Source organism: Benincasa hispida, chromosome 3, assembly GCF_009727055.1.
Source record: "Benincasa hispida cultivar B227 chromosome 3, ASM972705v1, whole genome shotgun sequence".
Classification (NCBI taxonomy): Eukaryota; Viridiplantae; Streptophyta; class Magnoliopsida; order Cucurbitales; family Cucurbitaceae; genus Benincasa; species Benincasa hispida.
The window spans coordinates 62,033,179-62,057,170 of record NC_052351.1 but is presented as its reverse complement, the minus strand read 5'-3'; the positions used below and the strand labels follow the sequence as shown (position 1 = coordinate 62,057,170).

General features: G+C 30.9%; 2 protein-coding genes across 4 annotated transcripts; both read left to right on the top strand.

Annotated features, from left to right (window-relative positions):
• Positions 1-3,374: 3,374 nt before the first annotated feature.
• Positions 3,375-8,241, top strand: LOC120072888 (histone-lysine N-methyltransferase, H3 lysine-9 specific SUVH1-like). 3 transcript variants are annotated; one of them, XM_039025417.1, is made up of 3 exons: positions 3,375-3,528; positions 4,350-6,740; positions 7,792-8,241. In XM_039025417.1, the coding sequence occupies exon 2, from the start codon at positions 4,533-4,535 to the stop codon at positions 6,675-6,677; it is 2,145 nt and encodes a 714-aa protein (XP_038881345.1). In that variant the 5' UTR covers positions 3,375-3,528; positions 4,350-4,532; the 3' UTR covers positions 6,678-6,740; positions 7,792-8,241. The 3 variants fall into 3 exon arrangements, with proteins under 3 accessions (XP_038881345.1, XP_038881347.1, XP_038881346.1); XM_039025419.1 differs by having other exon boundaries at positions 4,350-6,781; XM_039025418.1 differs by lacking the exon at positions 3,375-3,528 and adding an exon at positions 3,556-3,663.
• Positions 8,242-11,477: 3,236 nt separating this feature from the next.
• LOC120072906 (probable protein S-acyltransferase 1) lies at positions 11,478-15,581 on the top strand. The gene is made up of 6 exons (XM_039025436.1): positions 11,478-12,171; positions 13,215-13,394; positions 13,481-13,786; positions 14,187-14,408; positions 14,628-15,089; positions 15,250-15,581. Exons 1-5 carry the CDS (start codon positions 12,067-12,069, stop codon positions 15,042-15,044), a joined length of 1,230 nt encoding a protein of 409 aa, XP_038881364.1. The 5' UTR covers positions 11,478-12,066; the 3' UTR covers positions 15,045-15,089; positions 15,250-15,581.
• Positions 15,582-23,992: the final 8,411 nt, after the last annotated feature.

Here is a 23,992-nt window from a genome sequence, read left to right as displayed (position 1 = left end):
TTAATTGATAGTTTTGACTTTAGATATATTTTTCTTCAAATATAATTTAATTAATCATTTTTCCTATTAGGTGTCAAACTACATGTTTTAAATGTTTTATAAACATAAATAAATAAAAATTAAAATTAAAAAAAAAAAAAAAAAAAAAAAAAAAAAAAAAACTCATTTTTAAATTTAATTTTAATCTTAAAAAAAAAAAAGCATATTCGTGGATAGGGTTCACGAGTTTCACTTTTACTTATGGACCAAGTCAACGAGTTATATGTCATGGCGAATGACATGGACCAAAGTTTGATCAAAGTTGAAATTGAAGAAACTCGTAGATCCTGTACACAATTTTCTTACCTATTTTTGTCAATACTTTCCAGCTACACATTTTTTTTTCAGAAAAGTGAAACACCATCCTATTTTTGTCATTTTTAAAAAACTCTATTATTTGTGAAATTAACTCAAAGCCTAAAGATTAAATTGAAATAAAACTTAAAGCTTAAGAATTAAAAATGTAACATTGTGAAACTAAGAAACTAAATTGAAATTAGACTAAAAATCTAGGGATTAGTTCCCAAAAACTTGTTTATAAAGTGACATCATAAACCGGTATTATTTTCTTCACAAAAACGGGTATTATTTTAATAATAACTGATGCAATCAATTCTGAAAATATTAATTCATTGATTAATATTAATATATAATCAATTTATTACCATTATTCTATTCTAAAAAAAAATTATTACCATTATTATTCATTTATTATAAGGATTTTTTTTTAGTATAAGAATTCATTTTTATTCATTATATTCATTATCAATTAAAGTGAAACGTCATTTTAGGTATTCTACTCTAGATTTAGGAAGCGTTTGGATTGAGAGAAATGGAATAGGAATAAGGATAGAAATGGGTAAGAGATACACACAAGTTTGAAGTCATGCATTCCTTATATCCATGGATGCTACCTATCCAAAAGTATGAGTTTTCTTAATGTACACTTTCTCTCATTTTAATACATGAATTTATTTTTTATTTTATATTATTANATTTGAATTTAATTACTCTAGATTCATAAATAAATAAATTAATTATATAATAAACAGTAAAGAACCGATACATTAGTACTATTAATTTATTTATAAATTATATATGTAGTTAATTAATTATCATTATGATTAATATTTTATGAGATTATTTTTTAATAATTATAATTACTTTATCGTTGATTAATTATTATAATTAATTATTTTTTAATCACAAAATATTATATTTATTCTTTTAAACTGATTTTGATTGTTTTATTAATTAATACATCATATTTATATAAATCCACAAATTACGTAATCAAGTAATTTTAATTATAAATTACTCATTTTACAAATATTTATAATTAATAATTTAATTAATATTATTATTTAATTGTCAAATAATTAATTTTGCTCCAGACTTTGAATTTGATTTAATTGTTTATCAATTGATCTATCAAAATTTTGTAGAGGTGTCCATGATTAATTTTATAAATAAAATATAAAACTAATTTGTTACCATAAAATTTTGATAACATTTGCATGTACAACAAAATATAGTCATCCTTAATTCCTAGCAATCTTATTCCCAAGTTTTCTATTCCCAACATACTTAATTTTTGGGTATCTTTAAAACTTAAACCAAACGGCCCCTTAATTCTATTTTAGTCACATATACAAAGTATCCGAATTAAGTTAATATACTTTTGGTAAATCTTAAATTTAATTCATTATTGATTTTTTAAAAATCAAAATTAGTTTTTATAAATTTTGAAAATATATTCACATGGTATCATTTTTGAGAAAAATTATTGTTACCATTTAACAAATTTCTATTAAAAACGATTGAATTCAAGATTTATTTAAAATACAATGATTAAATTTAAGATTATTTAAAGAGGTACCGTAACTAAATTTAAAAGTTCTCTTTAAAAATAAAAGGCTAAATTGAGGAATTATTGATAATATAATAACTAATTTGGACGATTTAAAATATTTAGATTAAATTAAATGAAATTCAAAGTATAATGACTAAAATGATATTTTAATCTACTAACTAACTATTTGTATCATTTTCTAAAAAGCTTACCTACATCTTTCTGGAATTAATTTTGATAATCTTATAGTAATGTTTTTAATAATTTGTAAGATTTAAAACATTAATTCTATAAGAACAGACATAAGCATTATTTATTATTGTGAAAAAACTTGATAGGATTTTACGTAGAACAAAACACATTTATTTTCCAAAAATCTTATTCTCAAATATTTTTAAATTTATTGTGGGAAGGCTAATAAAAGAAAACAACATTACAAACAATTTTTAAGATTTTTTGTGAGTACTAGAGATTAAATTTACATATTTGAAAGTATATAGATTAAATATAGAACAAATCGTGAAATTATGTTGTTGATTGAATGAGAGATTCACACAAGCTTTATTGCTTAAGTTAGCAAGTAAGGCTATATAGCAAGTGAAAGATTTGAGTAAGTTGACTTACCTTAGAATATTTGTCATCTATTTATAAAGTTTTATGACCTAACCTCTTTCTTTAGGGTTTTCGAGCTATCTCCTCATCTGGATTTTCTTTTTTGGGTTGGATCTCGCACTACAATCATTTGTGGGCATGTTTTTTGGGTCGGTCCTGTGGCTTCGACTTCGACCCATGTCACTTCTTACTTCTACATCCAAACCTTATCTTGCTTTGGACTTTTCTCTTTAATTTAAAGCATCGTTGCTCTCTCTTGTTTTTTTACATTTCTTTCATTTGGTCTAAAATAGTCTATAACATACGATAAAAAAAAATATTTTTTTTAAAAATGAAAACAAAATAGACTAAGATAAAATATTTAAAATATCGATGTCTTAATTTTATAGTAGTATTGGCAGAAATATCAAAACAATATCGACGCAAATATAAATTTATAAAAAAGTTATAAAAACAAAAAAAAAAATTAATTAACAAACAAACCATTTGCATTTCTTAAACAAGTTAAAAGGATTATTATTTATATTATATTTAATATTTGTTGGTATTTTAATATTTTATTGAATTTTTTTTTACAAATAATGAAAGTATATACATGGTTTGACTAGTACACGTGAGTAAGATATAATGGGCCGAACAATTTCGGCCCAGTTACAAGTTAGATCCCTGAACAAGCTGTCGATCAGGTACGGTCAATCTCACATTATGGATCTTACAAGATCATGACACGTCATCTCTCTCACTACTTTTTTGTCATTTAAGTGGGGTTGGGGCCCGCCACAGTAACTACAAATATGCTTCCGAAACACATTTGAACCGTTGGATGATTTCCCACGATCAAATGATCGAACGGCTGGTGAGGAATCATAAAAAAACAAAACAATTAAGCAGAAAACGTTATTTGCTCGGGATAGAAAAAACTCAAAACTCAAAAACTCCCCCAAGAGGACAAACAGAGAAATTCCCGCATGTTCAAACGGAGGGTTTTTGGAGATTTTCAGAGGGTTAAAATCGCAACGAATTTGGTAAAATTTTTCAGATTTCTTTCGACTAATGGCTTCTTGATTTTCGTTTCTTCTTTGTTTTTCTTTGATCTGTGATTTTCTTCCGTGTTTTTGGCTTTGATCTGACCACATTTCCATGCTTTCCCTGTTTCAAAAGTAGGGTTTTCCCTCTCTTCTGTTTTCATTTTGATTTTTTGGCTTTCTAGATCGCATGATTGTTTTCCTTTGTGAATTTTTTTTTGTTTCTGTTTGTTTGTTTGTTAGGAAGAACATTGAGGGTAATTGAAGGAAGTTGAGACGTTTCTCCTTTTCCTTTTTTTTCTTTGTTTGTCAGTTACAAGTAGCTTAAAGCTACCCAATTCCGCTTTATTTTTGTTCTTGTTTGTTCTTGATTGAAAGATACGAGGAAATCCTTCTGTAAAGGGGTTTCAAAATGACTCTGATCATTTGGGGTTGAAGAATAATTGAAATTACAAGAGATTTGGAAAGAGAATTTTCCTAGTTGTATTATATCCAAAGATTTTGGACTCCTTTTCTAAGTTAAAAGCTGCAAAGAGGGATTTGGAATCTCTCCTTGACTGATTACACTGAGTTAAGGTAACCCAAAAACATTGCTTTTTCACTTGCATGTTGCGGGAACCTTTTCTCATTATATTTGATGTACACTCGGTTTCTTCTATATTAGTTCTCTTTGGATTGGTATGTAAATAATAAGCTGTACAGTTGGTGAGTAATCCATAGTTCTTTTTTTCTAAAAGAATGATAATTTTCATATTTCTAATGCCACTGTGTTCACCCTGTCTTCTCTTTGCAGAATAGTAATTGTTTGTTGTGTTTTTCAGATTTCAAGCTATATAATTACGCTCATCAGCTACTAGGAGGATAGTTTTGGAGAATGATAGCCAAAAAGAGTTTGATTGGGAGTTGTTCCTTTTAGATTGTAGTTTTGGAAATAATGTACAGAGTGTTTTACTGTGGAAACTTCCATTTGTAATATTTTATTTCTGTATTGTGAGAGAGTTTCAATGGAACAACATTTGGATCAGGATTCCATTCCCGTTGCTGGATCATTAGACAAATCTAAGGTATTGAATGTAAAACCGTTGCGCCAACTAGTTCCAGTATTCCCATCAGCACAAAATGTGTCATCTTTTTCAACTCCTCAAGGTGCTGCCCCGTTTGTGTGTGCTGGTCCTTCTGGTCCTTTCCCACCTGGGGTTGCTCCATTCTATCCCTTCTTCTTTTCACCAAATGACCAAAACCAACAGACACCAGGTGGAACAACAAATACTAATGCATCTTTTGGCCTCAATAGTCCTATATCAACTGCAGTTCCAATATCTTCATTCAGGACACCAACTGAGGGTACTTCAACACCAAATACTGGCACCCGAAAAAATACCCGAAGTCGTGCCCAGTTACAAGATGGGTATAGTGATGGTCAAAATGATAATTCTCAGTATTATGGCATGGTTGTGAATGATGGAGAAGATTCAAGTAAAGTGGGAAGGAAAAACAAGGCGAAGAAGAAGACAAGGAATGGCCAGGACATCAATTTTACATCAGATATTGATATTGATGCAATGCTCAATGATATGGTTTCATCCTACAACCTTTCGGTGCTAGATTCAAATCGACAAGCTCATGGTAGCATTGAAGCAGTTTCGTGCGTACTCATGGTATTTGATCTGCTAAGGAGAAGAATTTCACAAGTTGAAGAGTCTAAGGAACCGATGCCTGGAAATATAAGGCGTCCAGATCTTAAAACAGGTGCATTTCTGATGACCAAAGGGGTTCGGACAAATATCAATAAAAGGATTGGAACTGTTCCTGGTGTGGAAGTTGGTGATATCTTCTTTTTCAGGATGGAATTGTGCCTGGTTGGGTTGCATGCTCCATCTATGGCTGGGATTGACTACATGGGTTTAAAGGTCAGTCAAGATGAAGAACCGGTTGCAGTTAGCATCGTCTCATCTGGTGGGTATGAGGATGATACAAATGATGCAGATGTCTTAATCTACAGTGGCCAGGGTGGAGTGAACAGAAAGGATAAGGAATCAATAGATCAAAAGCTTGAAAGGGGTAATCTTGCCCTAGAGAAGAGCTTGCATCGTGGAAATGATGTTAGAGTTATTCGAGGGGTAAGAGATTTTAGTAACCCAACGGGGAAGATCTATGTTTATGATGGTCTTTATAAAATCCAAGAGTCATGGGTTGAGAAAGGCAAATCTGGCTGCAATGTATTTAAATACAAATTGGTGCGATTACCTGGACAGCGGGAAGCATTTTTGAATTGGAAATTAGTCCAACAATGGAAGGATGGAAATGCATCTCGAATTGGGGTCATAATACCAGATCTGGCTTCTGGTGCAGAAAGTCTACCCGTCTCACTTGTTAATGATGTTGATGACGAGAAGGGCCCTGCATATTTCACATATTATGCTGGTCTCAAATATTTAAAACCAGTATACTCGATGGAACCTTCAGCTGGCTGTAACTGTGTTGGTGGATGCCTTCCAGGCAATATCAATTGCCCTTGCATGCAGAAAAATGGTGGATATCTCCCCTATAGTTCAAATGGGGTTCTTGCAAGTCAACTGTCTATGATATATGAATGTGGAGCCTCATGTCAATGCCCTCCCACTTGCAGGAATCGTGTGTCCCAAGGAGGTCTCAAATTCCGCCTGGAGGTATTCAGAACTAAAGGTAAAGGCTGGGGACTAAGGTCTTGGGATCCCATTCGTGCTGGAGCGTTTATCTGCCAATATGCTGGGGAAGTCATCGATAGTTCAAAGGCTAAGGACTCTGTACGGGACAATGAAGATGGTTATATCTTTGATGCTACACGTTCTTATCCAAACCTTGAAGTTATGTCTGGTGATTCTGATGGGCCTCCAAGGCTCCCGTTTTCCCTAGTTATTAGTGCAAAAAACGCTGGCAATGTTGCTCGTTTTATGAACCATAGTTGCTCTCCAAATGTATACTGGAAGCCAATTGTACGGGAAAATAAAGGTGAGCATGATGTCCATATTGCCTTTCATGCAATCAGGCATATACCTCCCATGATGGAGTTGACGTATGATTATGGAATAATACCACCCGAGAGTGCTGATGGAAGGAAGATCAATTGCCTCTGTGGGTCTATAAAATGTAGAGGCTATTTTTGTTAGTGCTTTGTCAAAAGGTGTATTTAAGTAGGGATGAATCACCTGACATGTGCTCTTTGAAATAAGGTTAGAGCTTTCAACTCTTCGTTTGCTACTTGCGTGTGGAGGTATAGATGGATTTCTTGCCTGTTTCCTGTTGCTTTGTTCTTTTGTTCAAATGTTAGAAAGAAGGGGGAAAAAATGAAAAAAGGAAGAGGCTGCTAGATAGTATTTTACTGCTTATGCTCTTAAGAATATATTTATCTGATGTTAACCCACTGATATTGACCTTTTAGATTGTAGGTAAAACAATAATACCAATTTCTTCGGGCCTTATAAATAGAGGGAGCTAAATTTATATTTGAGTTGGTTTGTTGAGTTAGCTTGGGCAAACTTGCATGCTGTAGAGGATTTGTTGTATGTAGGTTCTAGAATGATGATACAGCTCAGTGTAGTGCTTTGCTTGCATCGATCTCATTCCATGGTCTTGTAGATAGCAGTATATTGTGGTTTGGATTTAATCTGGCAGTCAAACATTTCATGTTTTGAAATCGTGGGATCAACTTGGGGCAACACTAGTAGTGACCGCTTGGATATTTAGAGATACCCTTCAGGGTTGTTCTAGGTCTGGGAGTCCTATAAGGAAGGAGTGCGGTGAAGTCTCTCCGGGCTTGTAGGTTGAGGGGCCATGAGCATAATGTAAGAAAGGAGTGGGGTTTGTGATACCGAATTATTATTAAAAAAATGGTGGTGGTGGTATGAAGTGAACATTGAAAGTAGTCGAATATAGCAGCTATCTTCAAGAAGTCCCAGGCGTGTGCATAGGCTCAAGGCGCAGGTCTGGCGCTAAAGCAAGGCTCACAAAATAAGGTCACCTCAGGCGCGTGCCTTTTGTTAATGTGAAGTCCCAAGCCTCAAAGCCCTGGCCATTAGAATTTTTCATTATGTTTAAAGAATAGTAATAATTTGGTTTTTCCAATTTATTAACTAAAGAAATTTTTTCGTGTTGCGCTGAAGCCCTTTGTGCTTTATTGTGCATTGAGCTTTTGAAAACACTAGCTATGTTTAATGTACCAAATAGATAGTCATGTTTGTTTCGGTTTCATCACCACGCCTTATTGTCATCTTTGATGCCCAGATGAAATCAAGAAATGACAGACACTTCAGCATATGTAACAATTCCAGGCATTCGGTTTGTTGTCTTGTCGCTGCAGCAGTATCGACCAAGTTCTCTCACGGATGCCCAAATTTTCCTCTCTTGTTGTAAGCTGTAAAATACATATTAATGATGTAGCCTGCTCTTTTGTTTGTTCCTTTAGCTAGATGCTGTAGTTCGTTTATGATCTAGCTGCATCTTCTTCTCAATGTGAGTTAGATGATGCTAAGCACATGCCATGGATGCTCTTCTTGAATGTGGGAAGAAAATGACAGGGTTTCTATTCATTATCAGCAACTGATACTGTTTTTTTTTTCCCTTTTCCTCCTAAATGCATGGCTGATTGCCCTGCCTTTTATTCAACACATCAATTGTGGCTCACAATTTGATTTTACTGGTCATCTTAATTTGATGTGCTTTCATACTGAGATATGTTGAAATATGTCCTTTTATATCTAATTAATTGCTGATATTATACCTGCATTCATTTGTTTTTGAACCTTTAGTGGATTTGAATGTTTACAAGAGTGAGCATCCTTGCTTGAATATCTAGGCCATTGGTATTGGTCTTAGGTTGATAAAACTGTGAAGGTGAGAAGGTTCAAGGATTGATGACGATGAGAACATGGATCTTGTGAAGATGAAGATCAATTGTGTAGATGAAAATATCCCATTCTTTTGGTTTGATTCTCTATTGTAACGTACTCATTTTGATTTGGTGTGATTGAATGGAATATTAGATGAACGATCATTTCTATTATCGACGAGCTTATTGGATTTGGTATTAAGATCCAACAAGTCAAAATAAGTATAGTTTTGTGGTAACTGACATTGAGGTTGGAAGTTCAAATACAATAATTGCCCAATCTATTGTCCATTGTCTAAGCAATAAGCATGTTGGAGGTCTTGATATGGAAATAGTTATTACTTTTATTAGTCTAGAAAGAAGTTGGCAACTTCTTTTTGGTTTTTGAAAATTAAGTTTATAATTATTACTTTATTCTTCATTTGTTATCTATTTGTTATCTATTTTTTTTTATCAAGGATATGATAAACCATGCCAAATTTTGAATACTTAAAAAAGAAAGAGTAGTTTTTAAAATGTTACTTTTTTCTTTTTTTAGTTTTCTTAGATAATTTTTTTTTTAAAAAAAAAAGTTTTTAATATTAAGGTTTTGTTTAATAATCATTTTATTTTTTAAAATTAAATCTATCAATACTACTTTTACTATCAAATTTTTTTCTTTGTGATCTACTTATACCAATGATTTAAAAAATTTAGCTAAAATCTAAAAGCTAAAAAAAAGTAGGTTTTATTTAGCAATTATTTTGTTTTTGCAAACTAACTTTCAAATTCCTTCTAATGGTTTAAAAAATCAAGTAAAATTTTGAGAACTAAAAAATATAGTTTTCGAAAAATAGTTTTTGTTTTTGAAATTTGGTTAAGAATTTAACCATTGTACTTAATAAAAATGTAAATTATTGTAAGAAACGTTAATGAAATAGACTTAATTTTAAAAAACAAAAACAAAAAATCAAATGGTTATCAAACAGGATTATAGCTTTTAAAAACTTGTTTTGTTTTTATAGTTTGGCTAAAAATTTATCCATTAAAAAATGGACTTAATTTTTAGAAACCAAAAACAAAAAATGAAATATTTACCAAACAGATCTAAAATTTGGCTTGGTTTTTTAAACCATTGGTAAGTAGATAATATAGGAAAAAATTTAGAGGTAGAAGTAATGTCAATAGATTTAATTTTCAAAAATAAAAAACTAAAAACTAAATGACTATTAAATGAGGCCTTAAAAATTTGTTTTTGTTTTTAGAATTTGGCTAAAAATTTAATTATTGTAATCAAGAAAGATGCGAATCGAGAAATAAACAGAAAATATGATTAATTTTCAAAAACCAAAAATAGAAAACGAAATAATTATCCGACGGACTTTATTTATCCCATCAAACACATTAAAATGTGTGAAAATGATAAATGGATGAACTGGTTTAGTTGATCTAGTTCTCTAGCTGACTCCAAACTTCTATTTTTTGTTCTACATCAATGATACTTATCTAATAAACTTGACGTATAGGCATTAAGTTCTATTATTAGTGTTAATGACATGGATTTTCAAAAATCATTAACTTGAATACCTAACTATAACTCAACTCTTTGAGATATTACATTTTCTTTTTTAGAATAGGTGATATTATTATACAACGACAAGGGGAACCCACATCCTGGGATTAAGGTATCAAAGCAACAAAGTACAAGCAAAGACATGACAACAATATCAAAATAAAGCCAAAATCACCCGGAAAAAAACTAAAGAAAAGAAACCAAAACCCCACAACTAGGGACAATAGCAGGACAACAAGCGAGATATTACAACTTCGATACAAAAAGAAATAAAAAAAAAAGCAGTTGAGATATTATAACTTTCAATTTTTAACCTATATATTGTTGAACTAAAAGAATTTGGGTATAGTTTAATTGGTTAATACATTATACGATAGACTAAAATGTTTTAGTTCAAATATCTAATTCACATGTATTCGAATTTATGTGAACTTGAAAATTTAAAGTTAATAAATTCAATCGCCCAAGCTTATGTATTAAATTTATAACTTAGCAAATACTTCAAAACTCAAAGGCTTAAATTTTTTATAGTTCAAATAAATTTAACTGTAACGCAATCATTAGGATCTAGGGATGTTCAGAGTTCGGTTTGGTAACCAAACTGAAACGATTATAAAATTTTGATTTTAGATATATATCAAACCAAATTGAATTAACCTGCTAATATTCTACTAAATATATATATATATATATATATAACGGAATCTAACCGAAATTGATGGTTTCCTTATAATTTTAAATCTAACGTCCAAGGCTTTAATAAAAATTAACTTTTTGGTTCGATTCTATTTTAGTGTGTTATCCTTGATGACAACTTCAAAAATTAATAACTATTGAAATAATCATTCAATGAGGTATATTTCATCATAATTTGACAAGTCATTAAATTATAAATTAATTTATTATTTACTTATTGAGACCCCACATAATTCTCCAATATTACTCTCATAGCAACCAATGAATTGAAGTTGCATATTTATTTTCAATTTAAATCTTATTTTAATTTTTGAACTTTAAATCCGGTTCTATTTTAGTTCCTAAACTATAAGAAGCATTCATTCTAGTCCTTAAGTTTTTAAAGAGTGCTTTTGGTCCTTGCTATTAAGATGTTGTCGACTCTTAAACATAATAGTGAGATGATTTGTATTTTTGGATGACTAAACTACCAAATAAATAAGTCAATGCTAAAAAATTCTAGGATTTCAATTTTGAATTAGATGGTAAAACAAAAGTGCATTCAAAATTTTGGCTGTTCATTATTTTGGTGCGTTGGTTGTCAACATTTTATTTCACTTCATCTTATTCAATCCGTGCTAGATACAATTTTATCGTTAAAATTTTAAGAGCAAAAAAAACGTTTATAAAAGTATCAAAATAGAATAAAACTTAAAATTGAGGACTAAAATAGGATTTAAACCTTATAGGATTTAAAATAAAATTTTTCACGAGAGGTGGGAACCAATTTAAATATATATATAAAAAGTTGCAATGTAACTAAAATATGTATATATTATAGAAGAAATGGTTTTGCGCGGGTAATGCAACAAATGCAAGCACGATCCATCCAAATCCCAACGGAAAACGCTGCACGGCGAAGCATCAAAACCAATTGCCCTCTGCTTTTTACCTTCAACAAAACTATTATTCTACACCTCTCTCTCTCTCTCTTCCCTTATCTCTCTCTCTTCCCTTCTCTCCCTGTCATGAGAGGTTTCGCGGCGGAAACCTCGCAATAACTAGGGAATTGTTAGAGAATCTCAGCCACCGAGTTGGTTAGAGAGAGAGAAAAGGGAAGAACAACACAAAAAACTTCAGACCTAGGGACAGAGAAAGGAGGACGAGAAGGGGGAATTTTGTTTTTGTTTTTGTTTTTCCATTGTAAGATCGATCTGGGTTTGAAAATTTTCTGGGGTTGATTTGATTTTGAACGATTTTTGTTGGAAATTGAAAACCCATGTCGTTCTTTCATAGATTTGAAGAGGAAAATTGAAAGCATTTGGGGCAAAAATAAAATAAAATAAAAAATTGTCTGTTTAATGTGGGTGTCTGTGTATCATTATCACGAACACCCTGAGATTTTGTGTTTTACATCAAACAAACGAAATAATTTCCTTTAGAAATGAACGAAGAACCGGGCTGGGATGGTTCTCCCTCTAATGCCATTCATATTGCTCCTCAAAAACCAGCTGAAAGGAGGCTCTACCATGTTTGGAAAGGAAACAATGTAAGTTTCTCTCTGTTCCTCTTGTATTCACATGCCTTTCAACTGTTTGAGAATTTTTCTCTTATGAATTTCTCTGTTCTCTGGTTTCTTTGTTAATATGTTATACCCATTTGTTTTTTAATCCAATGCAGCCATTGGGTTTAATCTGTAATGTTATTTAGATCTCCCTTAATCACTGTTAAATTCTTTTGCACTTTTCTTATATTTGATAATTTGTTTACTATAGTTAGCTACCTGGGTGAGATTATTTTCCCTTTTAGCTTTTGAATATAATGCAGCCATTGGGTTTTAAGGATCCCCCTTGGTGAACCTTTTCTTTTTCTTTATCTTTTGATATAGTAATCATCCTATTTCCTCTAGTTAGCTACATGGTGAGGTAATAGCTGCATCCATTATCTCTCTTTCTTTCCTTTTCTTTTTTCATCTTAATTTGGTGTTAGTATCAGTTATGAAGATCTTCCTCGATCATCATGATTTATCCTCAATTCATTGAATTCAATAGTTTGAACTTTTGTTATTTAAAAATATTTGTTCTCTGTAATTTACCTTGCGCAGGGTAATAGATGCATTCATTATCTCTCTACCTTTTTTTTTTTCTTAATTCTTTAATAAGCTACTTGGTCCTTTTAGTTTATGAATCCAAGTTTAATGCATATCTGTTGTAGGGGTCTCCCTTGGTAATCATGGGATATCCTCAATTCTATGGATTCAACTGATTGAACCTTTGTTATATTAAATAATCTATTTACTATGATTGGGTGAGATAATTTATCATATATGCAGTCATTATCTGTCTATCTATTCCACCCCCCAAATTGGTGCTATTTTCCCTTGTACTTTTTGAATCTAATGCAGTCATTGTTTAGCGCGTATCCTTTGTAGATATTTATTAAATTTGGTAGTTTCCAATGTTATTGAAAGAAGTTATCATTATGAATGTATGCTTGTTAATAGAAAGGATCCTTCATTCCAGTATCTTATAAGTTTTTGCTGTTTAAGGCGGTGCTGATTCTGGTACTGATGCATACTCTTTTGTCTGCTAGAAATTCTTATGTGGTGGGAGATTAGTTTTTGGTCAAGACGGGACGTCACTCTTTTTAACATCCTTTTTAATTGGTGGTCCTGCAATAACATTCTGCATACGAATGCTAGTGGCAGTCCGTAGTGCTAATCAACCTTTTCACTTCCCTGCACTGATTGGAGGATTGGTTCTTACATTTTTGGTTTGTGAAAGGCTGACTTTTCCTTGTCTAATTTAAACTTTTCAACAACTGATGGATTAAACCTGATCAGTAAGTTGGTTGTGCAGGATTTTCTTTTTCTCTTCTTGACTTCTGGTAGAGATCCCGGGATCATTCCAAGAAACTCGAGGCCACCTGACTCAGATGAAGTAGACATGACCACCCCTTCTATGGAGTGGGTCAATCACAAGACGCCTAATCTGAAAATACCCCGAATAAAGGATATAACGATCAATGGATACTCGGTGAAAGTGAAGTTTTGTGACACTTGCCTTTTGTATCGTCCACCACGGGCTTCTCATTGCTCTATTTGCAACAATTGTGTTCAGAAGTTCGATCACCACTGCCCGTGGGTAGGTCAGTGTATTGGGCTGGTAAGTTATCCTGAAGTATGGGATGACCCTTTTATGGCAAAAAGCATTAATAACTGCATCATTGCACGATATCCATATAATCAACCATCTACTCAACCATTCGTTATGTGAATGAACACTTGAATCTTCACTTATTCTTTTAAAATTTTATGTCAACATGTCTGTTTGCAATGATTTGAGGTAGCAGTTCAAATTTGTACAAGGCTTGCTGATTGAAGCTAGTTATTTTCCGTTTGATTCAGATATCGTTTTTCTATATCCTAAGACTACTTTCTGCTACTTAAACACGGAGTTCTTCAACTGTTTGTGAGAGCACATCAAACAGCAGCTTAAACATGCTAGTTTAAATATGTTTTCTTGCATTGAAAATAACATTTTCTTTATTTTCATTTCGTTGCAGAGAAATTATCGATTTTTCATCATGTTCATATCAACATCTACCATTTTGTGTATATACGTCTTCACATTTTCGTGGATTACCATTGTTCGACAAACTGGGAGCGTATGGACTGTCATCTCAAATGATATCTTGTCAGTTGTCCTTGTTGTATACTGCTTCGTATCTGTCTGGTTCGTTGGGGGGCTGACGGTTTTCCATATTTATCTAATGTGTACCAACCAGGTAGAGCTTTATATTTTTACATATAACACCTGTATTTACCGTTTTCTATCTGTGATTTCTGAAAGCTTTATATTTTATATTTTTACATATAACACCAGTATTTACCATATTTATCTAATGTGTACCAACCAGGTAGAGCTTCGTATCTGTGATTTCTGAAAGCATCTGCGTACCTAACGAACTATTATTGATTGCATCTTGACGGTTAATCTTTTGCAGACAACGTATGAAAATTTTCGTTATCGCTATGATAAGAAGGCCAACCCCTTTACCAAAGGGCTTGTGGGAAATCTCAAGGATGTTTTCTGGTCTAAGATTCCTCCCTCAATGATTGATTTCCGAGCATGGGTGGCAGAAGATGAAGATGCCAGCCTACAATACAGTGCTTCTTCAACCAATAGAGGCTTCATCATCTCAAAGGATAAATTTGACATAGAAATGGACATGATGTTTCCCAAGGATGCTAACATGAAACTTCCTAATATGTTGCAAAATTTGGATTACACCGATATTGATGATGATTTAAAGAAAAAGGACATTGTAGACCGAAATATTGCGTACGCATTCCCTTCTATGCAAGAACGGGCCTTACAAAATTCGATGTTAAACGATATGAATGATAAGAGAACTCAGTAGTGCTATAACTCGATCTCATCACCACCAAGATTTTTGGAGACAAAGGTATTGCTTCTTGCTTTTGCTGCAAAATTCGACATATCATGAAAACCTTGTCGTGTCCGTTATTTGGGTCTATACATTTTTTTGCCATATCCACTGCCATTATCTGCAAATAAGATCAATTCATTTCAAGTTTCCTGATGCACACATGCGTTATTCTCAGGTCTCGTGGAGATATTTCCTCCGAAGTGGTAGTAGACGACGGATTGAGCATTGAAGTCGACTTGTTTTGAATAGGGATTAAGTCTAAAACGGATTTGGGAGTGGATTTCATGAGGAAATGATTGTAAGTAATGTGTAGAATCAACTCCATTTGCCTCTTCATATCTATGTTCACCTAAATCTATTATGAATTGACTCAGTGCCACAAGACTTTGCAAAAAAACCAAAAAAAAAAAAACCTGTACCTTGTTTATAATAGTTAATTGAGCTCAATGTTGAAGAAAATATTTTGATTGTGATGTAACATATACCTTTGGTGTGACATTCACTTTCTCTTCTACTCTAAACTCCTCTTTTCATTTGGCAGATGTGTTTTGATTGTGTAGAATCTGAGTCAGTTAATGTCTTTTCTATTATCATTTTTGTTGAATATATTACTGAAATTAAAGCTAATATGTGTTTTTACCAAGTTTATTAACTAAATTGGAATACTTGAAGAGAGTGAGAATTACACAACATATGTGATAGAGGACCAAAGTAGTTGACTCAGGTAGGTTCAAAACATTGTCGCTTCAATTCTATTCCATCCATGTTTGTTTGAGAATGATTTTGTTTTTAGTTTTTGAAATTTATGTTTGTTTTCTTACAATTTCTTGACTATGATTTTGTCTTTCTCAAGAAACATTTGAATTCTTAGTCAAATTTTTTTAAAAAAATATGAACGTCTAAGATCTTGTTTGATAACCATTTGATTTTTGGTTTTTGAAAATTAAACTGTGGTTTCTCTATTTTATTGTCTACGTTTTAGAGTATTTTTAAAATCCAACCTAAATTTTGAAAACTGTATATATATAACTTTGGAAGTTAGATATGAAGTGATAAAATGTTTTCTTGGAAAAGATGGAAACCATACTAAAGAAATTGTGAGCAGATAGGTATAACTTTAAAAAACTAGATAGTTATCAAATGGAGTTTAAAAATTATCGTGTTCAATTCTCAAAGTTTTTCTTGCATTTTGAAAATAGTTTAAGTAGATAAGAAAACAAAGATATAAGGAGAAATAGTATTGATTATAAGCTTAATTTTAAAAAATGAAAACAAAAAAAAAAAAAAAAATGAAGCCCCATTTGAAAACCATTTGATTTTGAGTAAATTATAATAGGTAACAATTTTAAGCCTAATAATTAAGCATATAGCAATATTTTAAAAGAACTGCAAATAATCTAGACTCTATCGCTTATAGACTTTTATTAGTGATAAACTCTATCGTTGATCCTATTAGCAACATGGTTTATCACGGATAGATTATGAGAGTTTGATCTAAATTTTTGTTATATTTGCAAATTTTTTTACATAATGTTATATCTGTTAATACTTTGAGTCAAATTATTTGCAATTATCCATTTGATTTTTGGTTTTTGGTTTTTGAAAATTAAGCATATTTCTTCCTAATTTCTTAGCTTGATTTTCATTTTCTTAAGTAAAATGTTAGATAGTTGAATTTTTAGCCAAATTCTAAAAGAAAAAATAGGGTTTTAAAAACTAAGACCCGTTTGATAACCATTTAGTTTTTTTTAAAAAAATTAAGCCTATAGACACTACTTCCACTTCCAAATTTCTTCCTTTATCTACTTCTTACCAATGATTTAAAAAAAGAAGCCAAATTTTGAAAACTAAAAAAATAGCTTTTAAAAACTTGTTTTTTGTTTTTGGAATTTGGCTAAAAATTCAATTATTGTACTTAGATGCAAACTATTGTAAGAAACGAGGATGATAGGCTTAATATTAAAAAACTAAAAACTAAAAACAAAATGGTTACCAATGAGGATCTTAGTTAATTACATCCTAAGCCTAGCTAGGAAAGCTAGAGACCCAACATTTTCTCTCAATTTCCAAATTAGAAGAGACAAAAGAATCAAAAGAGAAAACCAGCAAATCGAGCTATGTAGCGAGCAATAAGATTTCTAAGACGAGAAAGAGACTAAACCGAAACTCTTTACCAAGAAGACAATCTCTTCAACTGCACTCTTCATCTCAGTAAAGTTAGAAGGGTAATTGTTATCCAAATTAATCACCTTCCAAGAATCATATATCCAACTATAAAGACATTAGAGAGGGGAACGAAAAGAAGAGGTAATGGTCAAACCCTCAATAATGGATTGAGCTTTCAATAGAATGACCAATCATTCTTGGGTGTTCATCTGATATCTATCATAGATAGGAGATCCAAAGGAACCACGAATCACCTACCCCACATGCCACACTTCTTCACAGACAAATTTATCCAACACCAAAAATTTACATAGTGACATGAACCGTCCAAGGCATCAAATAATTATTTATATTTTATTTAATAATTTTGATGTAATTTAAGTATTTTTTTAGTTTAATCATTTTTTTATGAACTTCTAAGGGCATTTTTGTAATTTTGTCATAAACTATGATGTATCATTAGAGTTTTCTTTAGGAGGTTATTAACATCTTGCCTTTAGGTTGTTTTAAACATTTTTTTAGTTTTTTATTTTTAGGAACGATGATTTCTCTTTTGTGTTGATGAAAAATCATCACCAACCTTTTGCAATTCTTGATCTAAGATCGCATATTTTGAACATTCAAGTAAGATTGATCAACTTGCTAGTGAAGTGTTCAAACCTTGAGTAGATGACTAGTTCTCCTTATCTCTTGGTTTTTAATCAGAAGACAATCAAAATCTAATCATTCCTTTTGGATTGACGTCTGATTTGAGGGTTTTAGAATTTGATATTAGGGATTCAACTAAAGAGTTCCTAAATTTTAAATTGCTAGGATTTTCGTATCACATGAACTCTACACATGGGAGTATGTTGATATTGTTGATTAAATAAATACTCGTATTGTGGAGTCCTATGGATTGACAAAAAAAAAAAAGTACAATATATCTTTATGCATCTCACACTAATCACACAAATGAATAGACTAGTGTTGTCTCAAGGAAGATTCTCCCTTATTTTTGCAAATGAATAGAATTTTCCAATCAATCTACCAATCTTCTACACTATGATTTTCATCTATTATGGACCCCTCAAAATTGCAATACAAAAAGCCTCTTGACTTTTATTTCTTTGTTACCATGAAAAACGCGTGCGTCAATATATATATACACACATTTTCAGACAGTTTTTTATTTCCTAACAAACAAAAATAAAAAATAAAAAATAATAAGAGGAAATAACAAGTCTGTGTGATAATTATTTGGTATTTTTTTTATTTTTAAAAATTAATTCTATAATAATCACATTTCTTATGTTCTTTCTTAAATACAATGGTTGAATTCTTAGTCAAATTTAAAAAACAAAAATAATTTAAGTTACTTTTTTTAGTTCTCAAATTTTGGTTTGATTTTTTAAACCATCGATGAAAAGTAGATAACAAAGAAAGAAATTTAGAGGTGGAATACTCCAAGAAATTCAAACTTTTCCAACGAAAATTTTCCCAATGCTAAAAAAGTATCGGAAAAAAACATTTTCAGGAAAAAGAGGCTCTCTCGACGACGTTTTCAATATCGTCGGGAGAAATAAGTATTGCCAACATCGTTTCCTTGACCGTTGGCCCTAAAAAAAGTTTTTAAGGAAAAGAACTGTAGATCTCTCCCGATGCTATTGTTGGGTCGTTGCGAAAAAGCGCTTATCTTGACGCTATGAGTGGAGGCTGCCTCTGTCCGATCTGTTGTGCCGCTGCTGCTCGACCTCAACCGGAGCCGACGCCGCCAACTCCTGTAGAAGCTTCCTGCTGCGCGAAACCACCCCCAACCACCTGCTGCACTAAACCCACCCCCAGCCATTGTCAGCGATTTTTCTAAGTTAACAGTGCTTTTGGCTGGGGAGGTATTTCACTTTCACTTTCTATTTTCTAGGGATTTTTGTAAGTAATCAGTGTTTTTTGTTTATGCCCAGCTTGTTTTATTTTTCTAAGTAATCAGTGTTTTGGGTGTAACCACCTGTTGCGCTAGTTTTAGCTTTGGTTTGTGATCAGCTAGTTTTTGGTTTGTGCTCATCTATAGTATATTTAGTATTTTGAATAGATGACCATGGAGTAGTTGATTTGTGGCTTACAAAATATTTGTATTTGATAATTTGATGCTTTGTCTTGGGTGAGTGTGAGTAACTTTAAGTTTCATACACCCAAATAAATGTAGTTTACTCCAACCGGAGCCGACGTCGACAACCACCATTGTCATCCAATCTTCTCTCTTTCTCGAATCGGTTTGAGGTATATCTTGTTCTATGATTTTTTGTTTGTTTTTTATTTTGTGTTTCTCAACTTAGTTCCAACTATGGATACGATTTTGTGTTGCGTTGAACCGTGCTCTACTTGTTTAGATTGTTTATTTTAGAAATGTAAAATGATTTGGATGGGTTTAAATGTTATTATTTTGAATTTGAAGTGGTTTGCTTAGTAATTTTAGGGATTTGTTTTTGGTTGATGAATGAAGAACAAAGTAGCTTGAGATTAGTTCAAGTTTCATCTTCTTTAGTTCTTAGTATCAAGTTGAAATTTGAGACAAGTATTAAAATTAAATTTCACATTTATAAGCTTGAAACCAATTATAGATAAATGTTAGATTTAAATGTTATTATTTTGAATTTCATATTTAGATTAAATTGGTTTATTATGTATGTTGATTGAGTCGGTTTAATTTATTTTGTATGTTGAGTTAATTAGTTTGTTTTGGATGTTGAGTTAAATTGTAATGCTATTTGGATGTTAATTATGGAAGAAAATTAATTGAATGTTCAAGATTTTAATTTATTTGACTACATTTTTAAGATTTAAATAGGTTTGATATAAAGTAAATTATAAAAATTTAATTTGAAAAAAAAAAACCTCTACTGACACCAAATTTTAAGTCGTCGGGAAAAACAATATCAACATTTTTTTTGAGACTTTTCCCGACGCTATGCCCATAGATCGTCGGGAAAGATAACCACTCCTGATGACCAAATATGTTAGTGTCGGGGAATGTAGCATCTCCCGACGAAAATGTAAAGATTTTAGCATCAGGATGAATATTATCTACAAAATTCTGGTTTCTCTCGATGCCCATCATTTGACGTTGGAAGAGGCCATTTCTCCCGACCCCAAAAACCAAATTTTTGGCGTTGGGAGAAGACATTTCTCCCGACGTTGCCATATGCGCATCGGGAGAAGTCACTTTTCCTGATGCTAGAAATTCTCACCCGACACCAAATGATGGGCATTAGGAGAAAGCCTCTCCAATTTTTTTGTCGCGAAATATTTTCTACCCGACAAACTAGCTTTTTTTTTGTCGGGATAAGGCTTTTCTGACGACCTTGTCGATGGTGAAAAAGGCGTCGAGAAAGTCTTTCTCAATGTTTTTTTTTTTTTTTTGACAATTTTTGCCATCGGGAAAGGGCATATTTCGTGTAGTGGAAGTAGTGTCTATAGACTTGATTTTTCTAAAAAAAAAAAAAAAAAACAAAAACAAAAAATAGAATGGTTACCAAATGGGACTTAAGTATTTTGAGTTCGTAGATAGGTTAAATCGCATGGTTAGTTCCTAGAATTTTAAGTTTATGTCTAACATTGTCCCTAAACTTTAACAATTGTATAATAGTCCCTTGTTAGATAATATATAATTAAATCTATCATCACTAATTAACTTTAAATTTTTGGGGCAAGTTATTTAAAATCCTTAATATATTAAAAAAATAATAATAATAAATGATCTAATACATTAAATCTAAAATTTAGTTTTATGTTTCTTATAAATCTAAAATTTCAATATAGAGTCAAGTAGGTTAATGAAATTTTAAAAATATATTAAATAAGTCTAGGATCTATTAGAGATAAAACTGAAAATTTAGGCACCTATTGGATTAAAAACTGAAAGTATAAGAATTTAAACACATGTTTAAAATATCAAATGTCAATGGATACGTCGAGATTTCAATTCAATAAAAATGTCAATGGATATTTTTAAAACAAAAAATTAAAAAAAATTAAATTGATAAATAAATATTTTAAGCTTCTTTTCTTTAGAATACATGTTATGCATTTTTAAACATGTTGACATGTTTATTATTTATATTTACATTAGTGACCTTTCGATGTTTATTTTTAGGTTAAAATTAACTTTTAGTTCCCAAACTTTCGTAAGAGTAACAATTTAATCCTTGAACTTTGGTTTGTAAAAATTTAATCCCTGAACTTTCAATTTTGTAACAATTTAGTTCCTAAACTTCACTATGTAACAATTTAGTCTTTATACTTTTAAATTTGTAATAATTTAGTTCCTATTATAGAAACTAATGTTAAAATTTAATGAGACTTCATGCGTAAATAAACTGATAAACTAATTAGAGATTCAATATTTTTTTATTAAAAAAAAATGTTTACATCAGAAAATAATAAAATTTGACATCAAATTTTGATAAATTTTTTTACATTATGGACTAAATTATTACAAATTCAAAAGTACGAGGATTAAATTATTAATACTAAAGTTCAGGGACTAAATTGTTACATAATTGAAAGTATAGAGACTAAATCGTTACCAGTTAAAGTTTAGGGACTAAATTATTACTTTCATGAAAGTTTATGAACTAAAAGAATTTTTTAACCTTACTTTTAATATTTCATGGATTTTTTAATGATATAATAAAAATATCAATGTATCTCTCATGTCGACATGAAATCTAAAAAATGTGCAAATATCACTATGACGTCAGAAATTTAATTTCACATTTATTTTAATTTAGTAACACTAAGATTAGGAATAATACGGGTAATTCAATGAGATCCAATAAAGAATAATCAGGTATATAGCCATAATTATACTATCATTTAGAAAAATAGCAAAAAGCGAAGTACTTTTGAATTATAACAAAACGCATAGGACCATACGAGTCCAACTTTTTGAAATTCTAAAATGTCCTTATTGTCTCTTTTAATTGTAGTGTAATTAATTCAACATTAATTACCCAACTATATATCCAATATACTTTCAAGGCCAACTAACATTATTTTTTCAAATGGATAATTTTTCATAAATATCGCGGTTTAATTATTGTTTTGATTTTTTGTATCAAATTTAATAGTTAGTTTAAATATTTGAATCTTCTACCATAACTCATTTTCAAATCTTGGTTTGAAATTTAAAACATCATATCATCTTATTTTTAAATGGTTTCTATTATTATCTTGTTTTGGATTTAGTGATAATTAAATCATGCATTTTTAAATTGTTTTTATGATTATCTTTATTATGAATTTGTTTAAAACGTAGAATATAAAAAAATATCTTATTTTTATTAATTAGTCTTTTTTTATATATAATCTTGAATCATATTATTTTTTGTTTTAAAGATTCCATTAGGAAGAAAAGCAAAACAGAAATTTCATCAAATTTATAGCAAATACACTCTCACACATGTTCCCATTTTCTTTAGTCCTAAGATACCGTTACATTAACCAATTCTGCCATTTGCAAATTTTTTAGCATGAATCTTAATTTTCTCCAAAATTATCTCCCTACACTTTCGAATTTAAAAAATGAAATGCAAATCTTTTTTTTAAAAAAAATCAAATATATATATTTTTTTCAATTATCATATTTGATCTTATCTTCAATTTCAAATTTTATTTTATCTAATTTTTCAATTTTCATATTTTTCTTGTTGATTTTATTTTTTTGTTCTCAATCGACGACAAGTCTACTTTGAAGACTTAATCGATCACAACTAATAGTTCAAGTCACAGAGTCTCTTCTTTTGAAAGGGATTCATTGTGGAAAGGTAGGCTAAGCATGTAGACAATGTTGGTATTAACCCATTTGCCTTGGGTCTTATACTCCACCCTGGCTCGATCAAGAAAGGTTGAAGGAATTGCCAAATATTGTTTGTTTCTCTTCTCTTAAAAAAATCTCTACGGTTGACATCAACACCACATCACATAATTGATTAACAATTTCAATTGATGATTTTTAATTGAGATTTTCATGCTTCAATCTAAATCGGTCTCTTTCTTCATGACTGCAATCATTTAGATAAAGTTAAATCGGTCTCTTTCTTCATGACTGCAATCATTTAGATAAAGTTTTTATCAGTCCAACTCTCACTTTCTAAACTAATATTTTGGTCTAGAACTGAGAAAAATTATTGTTACAGAATTTTGTGTAAGTTCAAAATCGATCTAGATGATTTTATTAAGTGGTTTTCAATTGTAGTATACTTGTTTTTAAGTTTAGTTTATTTGTTGGGCGTGGATTTGTAGGTCACATAAAAATTCCATTAGAAGTATCTAAAAAACTTTCAAAAGATCTTTGATGACTACAAAACCCTCATCTAAATTAGAGTATAATTAATTTTTCTTTAACCCTAAAATGCCCCCACGTGGATTTTTAGTTACGTTGCAACCAATTCAAATCAGTAATCTTTTTAAAAACTCAAATATAATTTTTTTTTTCAAATATTATATTTGATCTTATCTTCAATTTCAAGATTTTATTTTTTGTTCTCAATCAACGACAACTTACTTTTGAGGTTTGACTTAATCAATCAAATCCATTGGTGCATAGATGAAATGCTCGACTTAATCAACATTGACCAAGAGTTCAAATCGCAAAGTCTCCTTCTTTTCAAAGTGATTCCTATCAAGCCATTGTGAAAAGGTAGACCAAGCATATGGAAAGTGTTGACATTAACCAATTTGTTGCACCATTGTTGGTGGAGGAGCCCATTTTGGAG